General features: G+C 42.3%; 1 protein-coding gene across 6 annotated transcripts; it reads left to right on the forward strand.

The window, feature by feature from the left end:
• Positions 1-121: 121 nt before the first annotated feature.
• Positions 122-15115, forward strand: LOC132497341 (zinc finger protein 391). Of its 6 annotated transcripts, XM_060110460.1 has the most exons (4): positions 315-374; positions 6327-6438; positions 7220-8367; positions 9088-10219. In XM_060110460.1, exons 3-4 carry the CDS (start codon positions 7298-7300, stop codon positions 9845-9847), a joined length of 1830 nt encoding a protein of 609 aa, XP_059966443.1. In that variant the 5' UTR covers positions 315-374; positions 6327-6438; positions 7220-7297; the 3' UTR covers positions 9848-10219. The 6 variants fall into 6 exon arrangements, 4 of the variants coding, with proteins under 4 accessions (XP_059966441.1, XP_059966442.1, XP_059966440.1 ...); XM_060110458.1 differs by lacking the exons at positions 315-374; positions 9088-10219 and adding an exon at positions 122-238 and having other exon boundaries at positions 7220-8709; XM_060110459.1 differs by lacking the exons at positions 315-374; positions 9088-10219 and adding an exon at positions 122-238 and having other exon boundaries at positions 6330-6438; positions 7220-8709.
• Positions 15116-16124: the final 1009 nt, after the last annotated feature.

A 16124-nucleotide genomic window follows, 5' to 3' on the forward strand; every position in this document is an offset into this window, starting at 1 on the left:
AATCTCCGGGAAAATGAGTCTGAACACAACCTGGCGGTCCCGGACTCTGCAGCGCAGGCGCAGAGCCACGGCCTCTGGTGTGCTGCCCGTTCTCCTCATCGTCTCTGTTCTCTAACAGATCATCTGCTCCAGGAGAATTAGGTCGGGGCCGTTGATCAGGCAATGACTGGCCCCACATACTGACAAGGACACGACCACTGCTCTGAGTGGAAGAGTGTCTGTGACTTCGGGAACCTTGGTGAGCGCGGGAGCAGTGGGTCGACGCAAGGGTTTCCCATTAATCCTTCCGGCTTCCTCAAGCCCTGCACACTAAGGTTCCGTCTAAGCGTGGGTCCGGCCCAGGGTGTGTCCCGGCGCTCGCCCCGAGGCGGCCGGTGAGTGGGGCACGCAGGGCTCCGGGGCCCGGGTCCTGGACGGGTGGGCCTGGAGGCTCTAGGAAGTGGTCGTGCGGAAGCACTCAACTCTCTCGGGGGGAGACCGGCGAGAGGTCCAAGGGTGGTCTGGCCGCAGATCCGGCCGAGAGGTGCCTCCGCGGCCGGGACGCGGCACGGTGTCTCTTCGCTGCGCCCAGCGCTCGCCTTGCGGGTGGGCACAACCTAGTCCCTCAGCTGCACTGACAGCAGGTGGTGTTCTCCGGTGAACCCCTGGGAGATGGAAAAGCTCAGAGTTTCATTCCGCTCCGCTCTAGCTGGGCGAGGAAGGGCTTCTGTGCTCGGGGTGTTTCCCAGATGCTTACCGTGTGCCAGGCACCGTTCTAAGAGTTTTTACCTGCGTCAACTCATTTAATCCTCGCGTTAACCCCATGAGATGTACGATTATTATCCTCATGTTACAGATTTTAAAATTGAGGCACACAGAGATGAAGTACCTTACTTAAAGTGACAGAGCTTGAGAGTAGTAGTATTTATTTTATGGTTCTGATGATGACGGTTGTACTTCAGTATAGTAGGTGTTGTTAGGGGTATTGACAAATGCTGTATATCAAATTCTGTGAATTTGTTGTGACTTTGAACCAATCTTCAAGGACACTGTTGTCTGAAGACCATCTTTTGGTAGGCCTGGAGACTTGACTGTCTCTGTTTTAGAGTTGAACAGAGGCTGCCTAGGCCCTCCTGCTGACTCTTGTGTATTCGCAAAGGCTCCAGGAAGTAGTCAGCCCGATACCAGAAAGCAAAGCACCAGAAGAAGAGCTATTCCAGAATCTTCAGAACCTGCTTCCTTCTGAATGAGATAATTTCTTAATATTCAAGGGAGTATATACAAGGGAAAATTATTCCAAGATCAGCAATTGATTATAAGAGAAAGTGGCATGGTCAAAAGAATTTCAGATGGTTAGGGTAACAGGAGGGGGTCAGGGCTGTGAGGGCTGGAAAGTTAGTCATATAAAGAGGAGAATGGGGTTTGCTGGTGCTGCAGCACTTTGTGACCACTGTACTTTCGAGAATAATGATTTGGTAAGGATACAATATCTATAGACCAGTAAGGTGATCCAGATAAAACTAAAGTATGAGGAAGAAAGGAGAAAAAGAGAAAAGGAGAGGCAACATTCCACATCATCGTGGAGGAAGCCCTTGTATGAAACCTGGATAAGGGTATGGTCCTAACCTTGTGGAGACAGAGACCTCCTAGCCTCTCTGAAATATATCTGGGGGCTCCTCCTGAGAACTTTGTCATATCCACCAGCTCTGCCTTCCCCATTTCATGTGCATCCTCCAAAGCCAGGAAAAAGAATGCATCTGTCCACACTCTAGAACAGCAGCACAAATCCTCTGAAAGCATCTTTCCCTAAATGTATATTATCACAATTTAAAAACTAATTCATTTGAGGTAAGCACAGCAGTAATATCTCCTTATGTCGTAGATGATATTCTTTATAGTAAGCTTTGCCATTTATAACGTGTAGCATTCACAGAAGCTTTGTGAGAAAAGACAAGCGAGTACTAGTAATGTCATTTTATAGTGTGGGACCAGCTTTTCAAAATGGTGAGTGGCTTGCCCAGAGATGCACAGCCCTGTGGTGGAGCAGTATCATCTGCCTTCTGTTTTGACTCTCAGGAATAAGTAAGGGACTACCGCCTACTCCCTTTGAACTCACATCCCATGTGAGGAAATCGATAAGCAGACTGGATTATATGCCTCGGAACACCTAGAGAGTTTAGAGAGAGTTTGGACTCAGCCCAGACCAATTCCCTTTACCTTTTCTCATTAAAGAACTAGGGACTTAAACCCAGACATAAATGTCTACTGTCATTTTCTTTGTGTCTGGGAGGAGGTGGGGTTAGTTTGGGACATTTGTTTTACCTCTTAATACCTAGGGTTGCATTCACCTGGCCCAATGTGGACATTACTAGACCAGTGACTCTGGATACCTTAGGATAAGACCTGTTATCCCCAGATTTGCCCTTGACCAGAAAGAAAACGAAGAGGAGGTGGAAGAGGGAAAGGCAACTTTCTATCTCACTATAAGATCATATACCATGTATGTTAAGGATTCTTCCTTCTTTTCTGGAAGTTTGTGCCATCTCGCCAAGTGGAGACACATGTATTTCTCTTTTCAGAGAATGTCGCTTCTTAGGTGAGTGTGGCAAATTTTGCCCAGTATGGGATTAGTCCCTGGTTGCTTGCTGACTGCTTTTGATGTCTTCCTCAGCGCTCCCTTGCTCTATTTCAGCATTAGGCGATTGGCCTCTTTCTCAAACAGTTTCCTCTGAAACATGGACCTTAGGCTCTCACATGTCTCTGGGGATTTGAAAAAGAGTCTGTTTATTCTAGTCTTATCCCCTTAGTCTAGGCAGATGGGTCTGTGCCTGAGTTTGGAATCTAAAATTAAATTCCAGGAATCAGACGGCTCTGGACTAATCAAGTCCAACATCTTCCTTTTACAGATGAGGATACATAAAACCAGACTGGTTATTTTTCCTTGGTTTTTATTTAGCTACCAACAGAGCTATGATCAAAATCCAGATTACTTGGTAAATGTAATACCAAGTAATTATTTATACCACGGGGCCTCTATCTGGTGTTTCACTGACTTATGCCAAGGATGCCACTTGCTTTGTGGTGGCACTTTGGTGGAAGCCAGGAAATTTAATCCTTAGTTTACACAGATAGGGCTTTTAGTGTAGTTGGGACTTATTGCAGCCTCTCAGGATAGTCATCTCTCAGAGGTAGTCACTCTTGTGTCAAGGTCATGCTGGTGTCCTGGGATCAGTGGAGTTTAGTTTCTTGGCCCTTTAGAGGCCATATGAATGGAAAGCATGACTCAAGTGTTCTTTCCCTGCCTCTTGAGAAGCAGTATGATGTAGTGTAGTGAGTTTGAGTCCAGGATTTATCACTTGGCCTTGGGCCAAATTACTTATCCTTTCTGTACCTCAAATTCTTCATTTGTATTGTGGAAATAATAATAGTAACCCTCTCATTGTTGTGAGACAAAAATGAGTCCGTATTCATAAAATGCTTAGAATAGGCAGACCCAAGAGAAAAGACCACAAAAGGGCCTTTCCAGAGGCTGCACCTCCAACTCAGGTTCCTTTCACAGTTGGGTTCCTTTTTTTTTAATGTAGAAACTTTCCCCAATGTGGTTTCTGTGTGTCTATCATAGGTGTCACATATACAAACACATAATGCATAATACAGTTATACATGTCATGAGCTTATTTGAAATGCAAAAACAACTTCATCTTGGGACTCTTGTACTGCACACTATATACACATTAAATTATAATTATCTTATATCAAATTGGCATATCTTACCAATCATCAAGGTATTAATAAGCATGAGAGTAAACCCTCAACTTCAAATTGGCTCTCTCCTTTGAACTCTGTCCTAGTTCTCTCTCTGTTCAGGAGATCCTGCCTACTTTTAGATGTCCTATGTTTTACTGGTTCTAGTGAGTCAGTTTATAAAGATCTTCATATTTCAGATCTTCCTGGTTTCCCTTTGTCTCCAGAAACCTGAACAAAATCTCTTCTCAACAATATCTCTTCTCCAAGGTGGAATGTAATATGTAATAATGCAATAATATTCCACTATGTACAAAATTCCCACTGTTCCTGTGTCACCTTTATGTCAGTGTGGGTGTTCTCAGATCTTCAAGGACTTCTGTTGGGGACAAGGACTTTTGCTTTAAGGCTTTAGAGGCTTTGCAATTTACCACCTGAGACAGTCACTATTTATCTAGTGTGTAACTGTTAATACTTTAGTTCCATTGCACTAGAGAAGTAATTCTCTACCTTTCAAACCTACCATCCCCTTTACTATATTGAAATAAAATTTATAGATAATAGTAACTACCTATAGATATAATTTCCAGAATATCACTACGTTACCTTAACAGTAATATAAAGGAGAAAGAAAAGGAAAGTAATTTATAATAGAATAATAGTTTTTCAGCATGTAAATGATTGGATGAAATAGACACTTGTACCTATTCATAGAATCATGTGAATACAACAGCTACAAATGCAGACTGATATGTGAATGTCGTATTTGTGAATCTAATATCATGAGTGGCTTGATTTTCCTAAAATGGCGAACAATTCCAAATATCATTCAAAGAAAAAGAAGTATATTTCCTTGATTTTCCAATACATAGCAAAGTTGTGCAAAATACTTTATATTTATTTGTAAAGTAGTTCCAGTCTCAGGTAACCATTAACAGCTCTTTTGAAAGTCTGGCAGGATAAGGGACATTCTTTGTTTTACAGGAATCCCTGGCCCCCACTAAATTCTAATAGCCCCATCCAATCAACATGACAACCAAAACCAAAACCAAAACCAAACCAAACAAAAGAAAACCGCACACACAAACCCTCACAAATTCCCAAAACTCTCCCTAGGAGGTGATATTGCTGCCTTGAGGATTACTGGAATAGAGGAGAGAAGTAACAGTGAACTGCCAACAGAATAATGATGGAGTAACTTAAGGATCTGGGCTGCAAGAATGTAGGCCAGCCAACCTAAGCAGTAAGACAAATGCCTACTAAGGAATATTAGCACCAAAAAGTATGCAACTGGATTTTATTGCAAGGTTCTAAATAAATTAGAAATTCTGACTTCTCAGTCAACCCAGTGGTAGAGTTTTGCGTTCCCTGCTTTCAGTTGAAAGGCATGTTCTTGGCAAAGCTGGACACAGACAGCATTGTCATGTTGCTCTTGAGGTTCTCCATGGATGACTTCTTCGTGAACATCCTCCAGGATTCATTTCCACATGTGGGTGGTTCCCAGTCTCTGAGAAAGGCAAGACTTGTGAAACCAGATCAACTCTTAACCTAGTGGATCTTAAATTGTGCTGTGAGCAGAAACATTAGGGGAACTATTATACAATTTGTTGCCTACTGTCATGCCCAAGGGCTCTGAATGAATTTACAAGAGAATGGGTTAAAGAAAAAACTTCAGTGGGGAAACATAGAGTCCAGAGAAGGGCTGGAAGAGTAGGCACAGATTCCCATATCCTCCCCATTTTACCAACAGAAAGGTTGCCAGAGCCAGGATGCTCTGCTAGACACTCAGTGTAGGTCAGTATTCTAGGAGAGGGCCTTGCTGCTCTTTCTTATTATAAGGCAAGTGTTAGAACAACCTTGTGAGTGAGGAGATAAACAGACTGCTTGGTACAGTCTGAATGTGGGTTGCCAGGTTTTTACAGGAATCGTCTGGAAAAGCTGCCTAATACCTGGAAACCTTGAGATCCTTGGGAAATGTTGGCCCTTCCAGCAGAAGGAAGAAGTCACCTGTCCTAAGGGAAGCGGAGTTTATGTTTTAGACCCTCTGGCTGTGAGAAGAATGTTTGGTAGAAAGGCTGGTCCCAGTGAACACATTTTTCAGGCAACCTAGAGAGTGTTTCTAAGGTTCATTTTGGACAATTCAACTTGTCGAGTCATATGAACTTAATAAATACAAATGCCTGGGCCTCATTATACTTAACTAGGTCTGAAGTAATGCCCAGTATCTCGAGTAACAAGTTCCATAAGTGATTCTGATGGGTATGTGTATAACTTTTCTTTTGGAACCAGTTTTAGCCCAGAACTTTCAGATACCTATTTTCTCCAGCCCCTCCTGCCACAGCCTCTAAAAATGCACACTATGGTTTTTGTTTGTTTGGAGTTTTTTCTTTTTTTTGGCCGCACCATGTGGCTTGTGGCATCTTAGTTCCCTGACCAGGGATTGAACCTAGGCCCTCAGCAGTGAAAGCGGGAAGTCCTAACCACTGAACTGCCAGGGAATTCCCACACACTATCTTTTCTACAGATCAAAGCATTAATGTTGAGCTCTCAATAGCCCTGTGTCTCCAGCACCAATAGCCTTGTGTTAAATCATTTCCAATCAGCAGGGATCCCAGCATGTGAATTGGACATGATCACCCAGTTGGAGAAAGAACAACTGTAGACACTGGATCTTCAGGGAGCTGAAGAGGGGAGTGACGAAGAATATCTGTCTAGGTGAGTAGTATCATGAAAAGGCCACTACTTTGAAATTTCAGAGACATGAGTTCTAGTCTAAGCTCTTGCAATTTGCTGGGTGACTTAAGTTACTCACTCTGTTTTCTGTCAAATAAGCAAGTTGGCCTTGACGAACTCTAAGTTAAGATCTATTATGATGAGCTCTGTTAATCCTCTGAAGTCTGTGGTCATAGACTTGTTTAGAAGAGTACCTAAACTAGCTGGAAGAAGGGTTGGGGGATCAAAGGGAGATCAAATGGGAATAGCAGGGTAATAGTTAGCATTTCTGAAATTCTGTTTTCTCTCTTTGCCAAGAAAATGGTTGCATCCAAGCTTGATAGAGTCTTCCTTACTTTTTGCATTTTGGCAAGGGGGTGGTGGTTATGTTTTCTGCATTTGAGAGTCTTTACTTTTCTCATCCCTTTCCTTTCTCTCATTTACCATAACTAATTGGCTACAATAGCTAATAGCTCATTTTACTTTCTGATCCCCTGTTCTCTGCTCATCAATTGGTATATCTGCTCATGTCCATTTTGGGGGCTCAGCATATTACCCACGCCCCTACCTGTATTTCTTGATGTCTCTGCGCATCCACTGTGAAAACTCTGTTATCACTTCTGGCCTTGTTCACTTCTCTTTCATTGTCCCTTTTAAGTTTCTGCCCATATAAAGTTGCTAGTGTGCATGAATTGCAAATTAGTTGTCTTTTATTCCTGCTGGTTTATTTTCCTTGCTCTCCGCACTAGACACAGGTGACATTTGCACTTTAAATGTCTTTCAGATAGGGATATTTGAACTGAACCAAAGCATCAACACCAATCAGGCTATTTCTGAAGAGCTAGAGTTTTCAGGGTCAGCAATGGAAAGTATCCGAAGGAATACTACCCAACGTCCTGTGAATGAAGAAGCCTGTAAAAGTGAGGGCCAGTTATCAAGGCAGACAAAATGTCCTCCACAGAAGAAATCTTTTGAGAAAACAGCAATCAGAAAAGTGTCAATGACCCTCAAGAAAATTTTCACTAGGGAGAGAGCCCCTGAATCCAGTGAGTTTAGTCTAAGCTCAAAACTTAATACACGGCAGAAAATTCCAAAGGGAGCTATGTTCTCCATATCTAAGAAAAACTCCAAAGATAATTCAGGCTTAATTAAACACCAAAAACTCTTTCCACAAAGGAAACCTTGTAAATGCAATGAATGTGGTAAAGCCTTTAGTTACCAATCAGACCTTATTGTCCACAGTAGAATTCATGGTGGAGAAAAGCCTTTTGCATGCAATGAATGTGGTAAAACTTTTAGCCGAAGTACACACCTTATTGAACATCAAAGAACTCACACCGGAGAGAAACCTTATGAATGCAGTGAATGTGGAAAAGCTTTTAGCCGGAGTACACACCTTAGTCTACATCAGAGGATCCATACTGGAGAAAAACCATATGAATGTAGTGAATGTGGAAAAACCTTTAGCCGAAGCACTAACCTTAGTCAGCATCAGCGAACTCATACTCAAGAAAAACCTTACAAATGTAATGAATGTGGGAAAGCCTTCAGTGACCGTTCAACCATAATTCAGCATCAACGAATACACACTGGAGAGAATCCCTATGAATGCAGTGAATGTGGAAAAGCTTTCAGTTGGATCTCATCTCTTATTGAACATCAGAGAACACACACTGGGGAGAACCCCTATGAGTGCAGTGACTGTGGGAAAGTATTCAGTCGGAGCTCATCCCTTGTTGAACATCAGAGAATACACACTGGAGAAAAGCCCCACGAGTGTAGAGAGTGTGGAAAGGGCTTCAGTCGGAGCTCCTCCCTTATTATTCACCAGAGAATTCATACCGGAGAGAAGCCTTACAAGTGTAATAACTGTGGGAAAGCCTTCAGTCAGAGTTCATCTCTCATCAGACATCAGCAACTTCACACTAAAGAGTAATATCTGTGCTTTTCTTAATGTTAGCACAAGAGCACACAGCATAACCTCCCACAGCTGAAAAGAAACATTTGTACTTGTTTGAATTTTCCTTCCTACTAGCTAGCTCTAAGCCAGTTTCAAGCTAGCCTTCCTTCCTTTTCGTAAACTAAATGCTCAAATGAGTGATCAATCCAACAAGGGGCTAACTTTTAAAACCTAACATATTCACTGTAATATTCTAGAGGGCTCCAATCTTAGAATATACGGCTACCTAACACCTTGCAATTCCTCACCTTATCTATTCCATGGAGCTTGGGTCCCTGAACAATCAGTGATCCCTCTCTTTCCCAACCACATCAGCTCCTTCATTTAAAAGAGGAAATCCCGGGCCTCCCTGGTGGCGCAAGTGGTTGAGAGTCCGCCTGCCGATGCAGGGGATACGGGTTCGTGCCCCGGTCTGGGAGGATCCCATATGCCGCGGAGCGGCTGGGCCCGTGAGCCATGGCCGCTGAGCCTGCGCGTCCGGAGCCTGCGCGTCCGGAGCCTGTGCTCCGCAGCGGGGGAGGCCACAACAGTGAGGGGCCCGCATACCGAAAAAAAAAAAAAAAAAAACAAAAAAAACAAAAAAAACTTAATACACGGCAGAAAATTCCAAAGGGAGCTATGTTCTCCATATCTAAGAAAAACTCCAAAGATAATTCAGGCTTAATTAAACACCAAAAACTCTTTCCACAAAGGAAACCTTGTAAATGCAATGAATGTGGTAAAGCCTTTAGTTACCAATCAGACCTTATTGTCCACAGTAGAATTCATGGTGGAGAAAAGCCTTTTGCATGCAATGAATGTGGTAAAACTTTTAGCCGAAGTACACACCTTATTGAACATCAAAGAACTCACACCGGAGAGAAACCTTATGAATGCAGTGAATGTGGAAAAGCTTTTAGCCGGAGTACACACCTTAGTCTACATCAGAGGATCCATACTGGAGAAAAACCATATGAATGTAGTGAATGTGGAAAAACCTTTAGCCGAAGCACTAACCTTAGTCAGCATCAGCGAACTCATACTCAAGAAAAACCTTACAAATGTAATGAATGTGGGAAAGCCTTCAGTGACCGTTCAACCATAATTCAGCATCAACGAATACACACTGGAGAGAATCCCTATGAATGCAGTGAATGTGGAAAAGCTTTCAGTTGGATCTCATCTCTTATTGAACATCAGAGAACACACACTGGGGAGAACCCCTATGAGTGCAGTGACTGTGGGAAAGTATTCAGTCGGAGCTCATCCCTTGTTGAACATCAGAGAATACACACTGGAGAAAAGCCCCACGAGTGTAGAGAGTGTGGAAAGGGCTTCAGTCGGAGCTCCTCCCTTATTATTCACCAGAGAATTCATACCGGAGAGAAGCCTTACAAGTGTAATAACTGTGGGAAAGCCTTCAGTCAGAGTTCATCTCTCATCAGACATCAGCAACTTCACACTAAAGAGTAATATCTGTGCTTTTCTTAATGTTAGCACAAGAGCACACAGCATAACCTCCCACAGCTGAAAAGAAACATTTGTACTTGTTTGAATTTTCCTTCCTACTAGCTAGCTCTAAGCCAGTTTCAAGCTAGCCTTCCTTCCTTTTCGTAAACTAAATGCTCAAATGAGTGATCAATCCAACAAGGGGCTAACTTTTAAAACCTAACATATTCACTGTAATATTCTAGAGGGCTCCAATCTTAGAATATACGGCTACCTAACACCTTGCAATTCCTCACCTTATCTATTCCATGGAGCTTGGGTCCCTGAACAATCAGTGATCCCTCTCTTTCCCAACCACATCAGCTCCTTCATTTAAAAGAGGAAATCCCGGGCCTCCCTGGTGGCGCAAGTGGTTGAGAGTCCGCCTGCCGATGCAGGGGATACGGGTTCGTGCCCCGGTCTGGGAGGATCCCATATGCCGCGGAGCGGCTGGGCCCGTGAGCCATGGCCGCTGAGCCTGCGCGTCCGGAGCCTGTGCTCCGCAACGGGGGAGGCCACAACAGTGAGAGGCCCGCATACCGCAAAAAAAAAAAAAAAAAAAAAAAAGAGGAAATCCCATGTGTGTGTATTTTCATGCTTGCTGGCTCCAGTAGCAGAAGAGAAGGAGCTGGCTTCATATTAGGACAAAAAATTCCCACCAGTTTGGGGATAAAAAATTCAGTTTCGAATTATATGGACAAATTTTTCTCTTCCTTCCTCCCTTACCTTTTTTTCTATTGCATAGTTTCCTCAAAGTATAGCCCATAGTTCTAATGTGCCTAACTAATCCTAGTGTTATTTTATCTTATCCTTACCAAGAAGGTCCTAAAAATCTTAGTTCCTCCATTATCTTTTAAAAAATTGCTGTCCTATTTTAAAAACTTTTCTTTTGTTTACAAACTTCATGAAACATATACCGTCTGGTTCTGACTCTCACCAGTCTTGTTAAGTTGATCTGTCAACGACAAACTCAGTGCCTCTTTCTCAGTCCTTTTCCTACTTGACATTTGCAGAATTGGCACTTTTGGCCACTCCTATGCCTTAAAATGTGAGCTTCTGGGATCCATTATTCTGTGCTGATCCACACTTTTCCTACCTCCCAGCACTTCTCTGATTAACAATGATCAGCTCTGTGACTTTGGGTAAGAGTTGGACCAGAATAATTTCATTTCATTGGCTTATAGTATTTCATGTTATTCAATTAGATTGTAAGCTTCTTGAAAACAGAAATCTTGTTTTAGATCCCTATAAAACATCATACAGTGCTGAGTAGTCACTAAATGCCCCATAATTATTGCTTACTGATTCCTCTTTATCTATCCTGGGTAATCAGTCTGCTAGGATTTATTTGAAATGTCTTGATAGTTGATTTCTTTCTCTCTATTCCTACTGCTGCTGCCAAGTCCTCAGTAGTTTGGGCCTAGATTACCAGAGTAAACACATTGCTGCTGCTCTTGTCTCCCTGTCTTTATATAGCTGCCTGACTAAAGTACCACTTGGTTCAGCAAGAATCCACAATTTCCCATTGTCCCAAGGAAAAAGTTCAAAGTGCTTTAACTTGAAGACCTTGCACAGTTGGATCTACTTACTTATTTTCCATTACTCCCCAGTACAACTGGGCAGCCTTGTCCTTTGTCTCTACAACACCCTTTCTCTTCACACTTGGCTCCTCTTCAAACTATTCCGTGGCACCCTTTTACATACCTTCCTTTCCTCTCTGTATCTCCAGAAATCTATCCATACTTTATAAAAGGAACTGGTCAGGTCCTGCCTCCTCTGTGATAATTTCAGTCCCCCCCCCCTTCTTAGAAGTCCTTTACAGTGATGGTTTGCCTTATTCTCCTGTATTACATACTTTCTTATTCTGTTCTCTGGTTCTGTCAGGTGCTTTTTTCCGTGAACATTTTTGAACTTAAAAATTGTCTTAAATCTCTTAGAAGCCCCATCTAATACATAGTACAATGCAGGCCTGGATTGTAGTTTTAATCTAAATCAAGAGGGTTTAATTTAATAATGCAGTCACTTTACTCTTTTGAATGGTGAGATTACCTCATAAATATTTTGGTCCTTTTTGTCCTACCTTGAATTATATACATTAAGCCTTGGGACTGACTCTCCTTCAGAGCTCCTGGTATGCTGGCCTCTTGGCTTTCCACTTCATGAGACTGTTTTAAGGAGTATGTGGGTTTATTCATATAAAGTGATGAAAACAGTACCTGACATATAGTAAGTGTTCAATAAATGCTAATTGTTATGATTCTATTCCTTCATATCTGCCTGTAGTCTTTCATTTCATCCCTAAAGGGTCTGTAACTCCACAGAATGGAAAACTAGAATCACAATCAAATAAGTAAGAAGATATTTCTTCTGCCATCACAGACAATTGTCATCTATTTTATTATAGCTCTATTGTGTGTCAAAAATGACTCAAGGCGGCTTACAAGATATGATAAAATACAAAACTGAAAAAAATACAAATCAGTATTAAAGAAGAAAATGCCTAGAAGATCAAGATCATGACAAATTATGGTATGCCAGATAGTTATTCAGGTATGAAAGTGAGATGGTCATTTGCTTACATTGTATTTGGAAGGGGAGAAAATGTCCATTCTTCAAGGAAAACCTAATAGAGTTAAGATGAATTTCTCCACTGGCCTTCATGTAATTATACAATGTGCTTGATAACAAAAAATTAAAATTAAGTTATGTGTTCTCTACAACACCTAGCATATAGTATGTTTTCCAGTGAATAAATATTTAGTTCATAGTAGAAGTCTCAGAAAGGCAAATATAAAGATTCTTCTTGGGGTGGAGTGGGGTTAGAAGGAGCAGAGGGTAGAGATAATCAAGTAATTACTGGGTGCCAGAAGAAAAGCTCTTTTCACACATTTGAGTCTCTTAATTTACCACATTATGGGATGAAGAAACTGAAATTTACAGATGTTAAACAGCTTACCCAAGGATCAGGACTTGACCCCACTACTAGATCTCTTAAGCTGGGCCCTGGCAAGATCTGGGAAAGAAAGAACTGTGTAAGTAAAGGTATAGAGGTGGGAAAATGCTCTGTTTGTTCCAATAGATGAACTGGACTGTCTACGGCAGGGAGTTCAGTGAAATAAAAATGAGAAAGTTTATTTGGAATTGGATAACTAGACAGTGGCTGCCCTGAGTACTAGCTTGTGTGTGGATTTAATCATTTAGGCAATGAAGGAATTACAGGTTTTTGATCATGGTAATAAAAATTTGGTTTCGGGGAGAAGATTAATTTGGTAGAGGAGACAAGGTGGTTTGGAAATGAGAGAGACAGCATGCAGAAACTAGGTGAGAAGCTGAAGTATTAGAATAGTGGTATTGTGGAACAGAGCAGTGGTTAGATGAAGAGACAGTATAAAGTAAGGATCCCATGAAACTGGTGACTAGATACGGGCAAGGAAGAAGAGAGACCAGCACTTCCTTAATTGCTGTTGTTAACTTTCCTGTAAGCTACCTAGGGTATGGAGGGAGGAATTTCTGATACACACTCAGCAGTTAGCCATGAATACAAAACATTAAAAAGCTGAACGCCTGATATGATTAACTTGCATCTTTAAAGTCGATTTGGAAACAAAAACTTTTGGGATTTCTGGTGGGGAAATCGGGTCAGAAGATCAGAGCGATCTGGAGTGGGGAGCTTTATTCTAAGAAGAAACAGAGGGTTTTCCAATGCAGCCAAAAGCACTGTGACTTGGCTCACACTGAACAATGTCTTCAAAATAATCTCCGTCCTTGCACGGAGCCCACATCTAGACGCTCAGCGTGGGCCCTCTTCTGCGAGCCCTGCAGGTGGCTTCCGCGGAGGCCAGCTGCCGTCCCTGTCCTCGCTCGTCCGGACGCCTAGGCCATTCCTCGGGAACCCGGGTAGGGAAGGAGGCGTGTGAGTGCGAAGACCACCGCGGGGGTAAGAGTCTCAGAGCTCTGCGCTTTGCCTGTGCTGCGCTTTGCCTGTGCTCCCGGACTTTTATGGTGATCGTTGTGTGCTCCAGTTCCCCCCAACAAGGCTGCGATGGCCACTACTAGAACCACCGGATGGGGTCCAGCAACAACCCCACACGCCATCTTCCCTCTTCTCCGGGGGCGCTCTGAAGCAAGATCGGCCAAAGAGCTGATCCTACATCTGAGAACTACAATTCCCAGAAACCTCGGAGACTCGCAGTCGTCACAGCGCCCAGACTCCATTTCCCAGAAGCCTTAGGACCAAGTCCCATCCTCACTGAAAACCTTATGTGACGTCACCGACTTTCTGCTAAAGATTCTAAAGGCTGTCGGGGTGGGCGGTGCTACGCAATGTGATGTGGCGATACCAGTGGGCCTCGTTTCTGGATGGTATCCTATCCTGAATCTCTGTCACTTCTTTTTCTAAAAAATTGATAAATCAGAGCGAAGCTTCCACCCTTTTCCGTTAGATTTTATTCATTTAACATGTGTTTTCCGTGCCTACTATGTATTAATCCGCTTTTCTGATTTGCGGACTGTGAGATTGAAGATGAGTCACTTTCTTCGCTAAATATTAATTCAGCTCCGTTAAAGAGGCCACGATCCTTCCTCAACATTATCCCTGCCGCCCAACCCCTCACCCTGACACACACACACACACACACACACAGGCACACACCCTGAAAAGCATAAAGGGATGAAAAGCAAAAAATAAACACCGGTCCCATCATTCAGGTAATCCCTGGACATATTAGGAAATGTTCTTTCAGACTTTTTTTTTCTTCTTATATCTGTGTATCTGCATATGCTAGATATGGAGATGGATTGTGTGTACACGTTTATACATAACAAAAAAGTTATAGTTTATACGTAACAAAAGATTTACTATATATTTTCATCTTGAACTTTCCCCATGTTAATATTTTCCAAAATAATTTTTAATGGTACCATCAAAGAACTATCCTGTCCCTGTATAAGCATTTCTTTTCAGGCTTCCTAAACACCAGTGATTTTATTTAGAACCACTAGCAAATGCTTCAGTCTGCTGTTATCAAAACAACTTTAAAAATTACTGTTAGTTTTATTAGTTGTGATAATGATATTATGGTTATGTTTAAAAGGAAGAAAAAGTCCTATTGGTTAAAAGATGCATACTGATGAGACAAATGATGTCTGGGTCTAACTTTAAAATATTCCAGGAATAAATAAAAGGGGAGTCAGGGAGGGATTGCTAAACAAGACTGGCAAATGTTGATTATTGTTTAATCTGGGTGAAGAATACACTGAAGTTCACTTTTCTATTTTGTGTCTATTTGAAATTTTCTGTAATAAATCTTTTTTTAAAAATGTATACCAGCATTCCTCTTGGAGCAGTGTGGCCAGTTAATTCCTTCCAACCTCATGTTCAAGTCATCCTTTGACCACTGCCCAAATGAAGAATTTTCACTTCCATTGTCATCTCTGTAATGCTGAATGATTCCTTTTCCTGGGACCCATCTTCTGACTAGTTTTTTCACAGTACCTCTGAAACTAAAGTAAGTCTCAACTCTTTACAGAAGACTCCTTTTACCTTCATGCTCTCCTGCATCTCAGTCTCCTCCTGATCTCCTATGTACATGACTTTGGCATCTGGCTTATAGTTTTCTGCTGTATTTCACGTCTCATTTCATTCTGAGTGACATCAACGTGCCTGACAGAGTAACTGCTCAGTAAACATTTGTTGAATCAATTAATGTCCACGTGGATGAATCATCCAGCAAACATTCTGCCTTTTATCTGGAACCCTGGGGTCTTGGCAGGCAGGAATCCCCGCACTTGTGGGTAATGCAGCATCTGCTGCCCATGCTTTTCCTCTCCCACCGGTGAATCTTATCCTTCCCTTTTTAATTCCTGTTCCAGAAGTCCTCCTCCGCCTCTGCCTTTAAAAGGTGCCTGCCATCTGCTCCCCACGCACAACCTTCTGTCCTTCACACTTTCCACGCCCACCGCTTAGCTTCTATCCATCCCAACATTGTCAGAGACACCATTTCTTTCTGCCTCCTTTAGGACTTTGCTCTCACACTTTCCAATTTTCAATCTCTCCTTTTCTAGTGACTCATTTCATTATCACTTTAAACAAGTCTAGTAGGTCTCTCTTATATAAAAACATCCTCATTAAATTCACATTCTGCTTTAGCCACCAAGCTAATTCTCCCCTAGAGCTTCCAGAAGGAGTGTGACCCAGCCAACACCTTGAGTTTGGCCTAGTGAAACTGATTTCAGACTTCTGGACTCCAGAACTGTGAAAAGA

This window comes from Mesoplodon densirostris, chromosome 10 (genome assembly GCF_025265405.1).
Source record: "Mesoplodon densirostris isolate mMesDen1 chromosome 10, mMesDen1 primary haplotype, whole genome shotgun sequence".
Lineage (NCBI taxonomy): Eukaryota > Metazoa > Chordata > Mammalia > Artiodactyla > Ziphiidae > Mesoplodon > Mesoplodon densirostris.

Coding starts and splice junctions, on each gene's coding strand:
- LOC132497341 (XM_060110460.1), top strand. CDS start 7,298: ATGGAAAGTATCCGAAGGAATACTACCCAACGTCCTGTGAATGAAGAA. Junction 8,368..9,087: donor CAGCAACTTCACACTAAAGA/GTAATATCTGTG, acceptor CTTTCCACAAAG/GAAACCTTGTAAATGCAATG.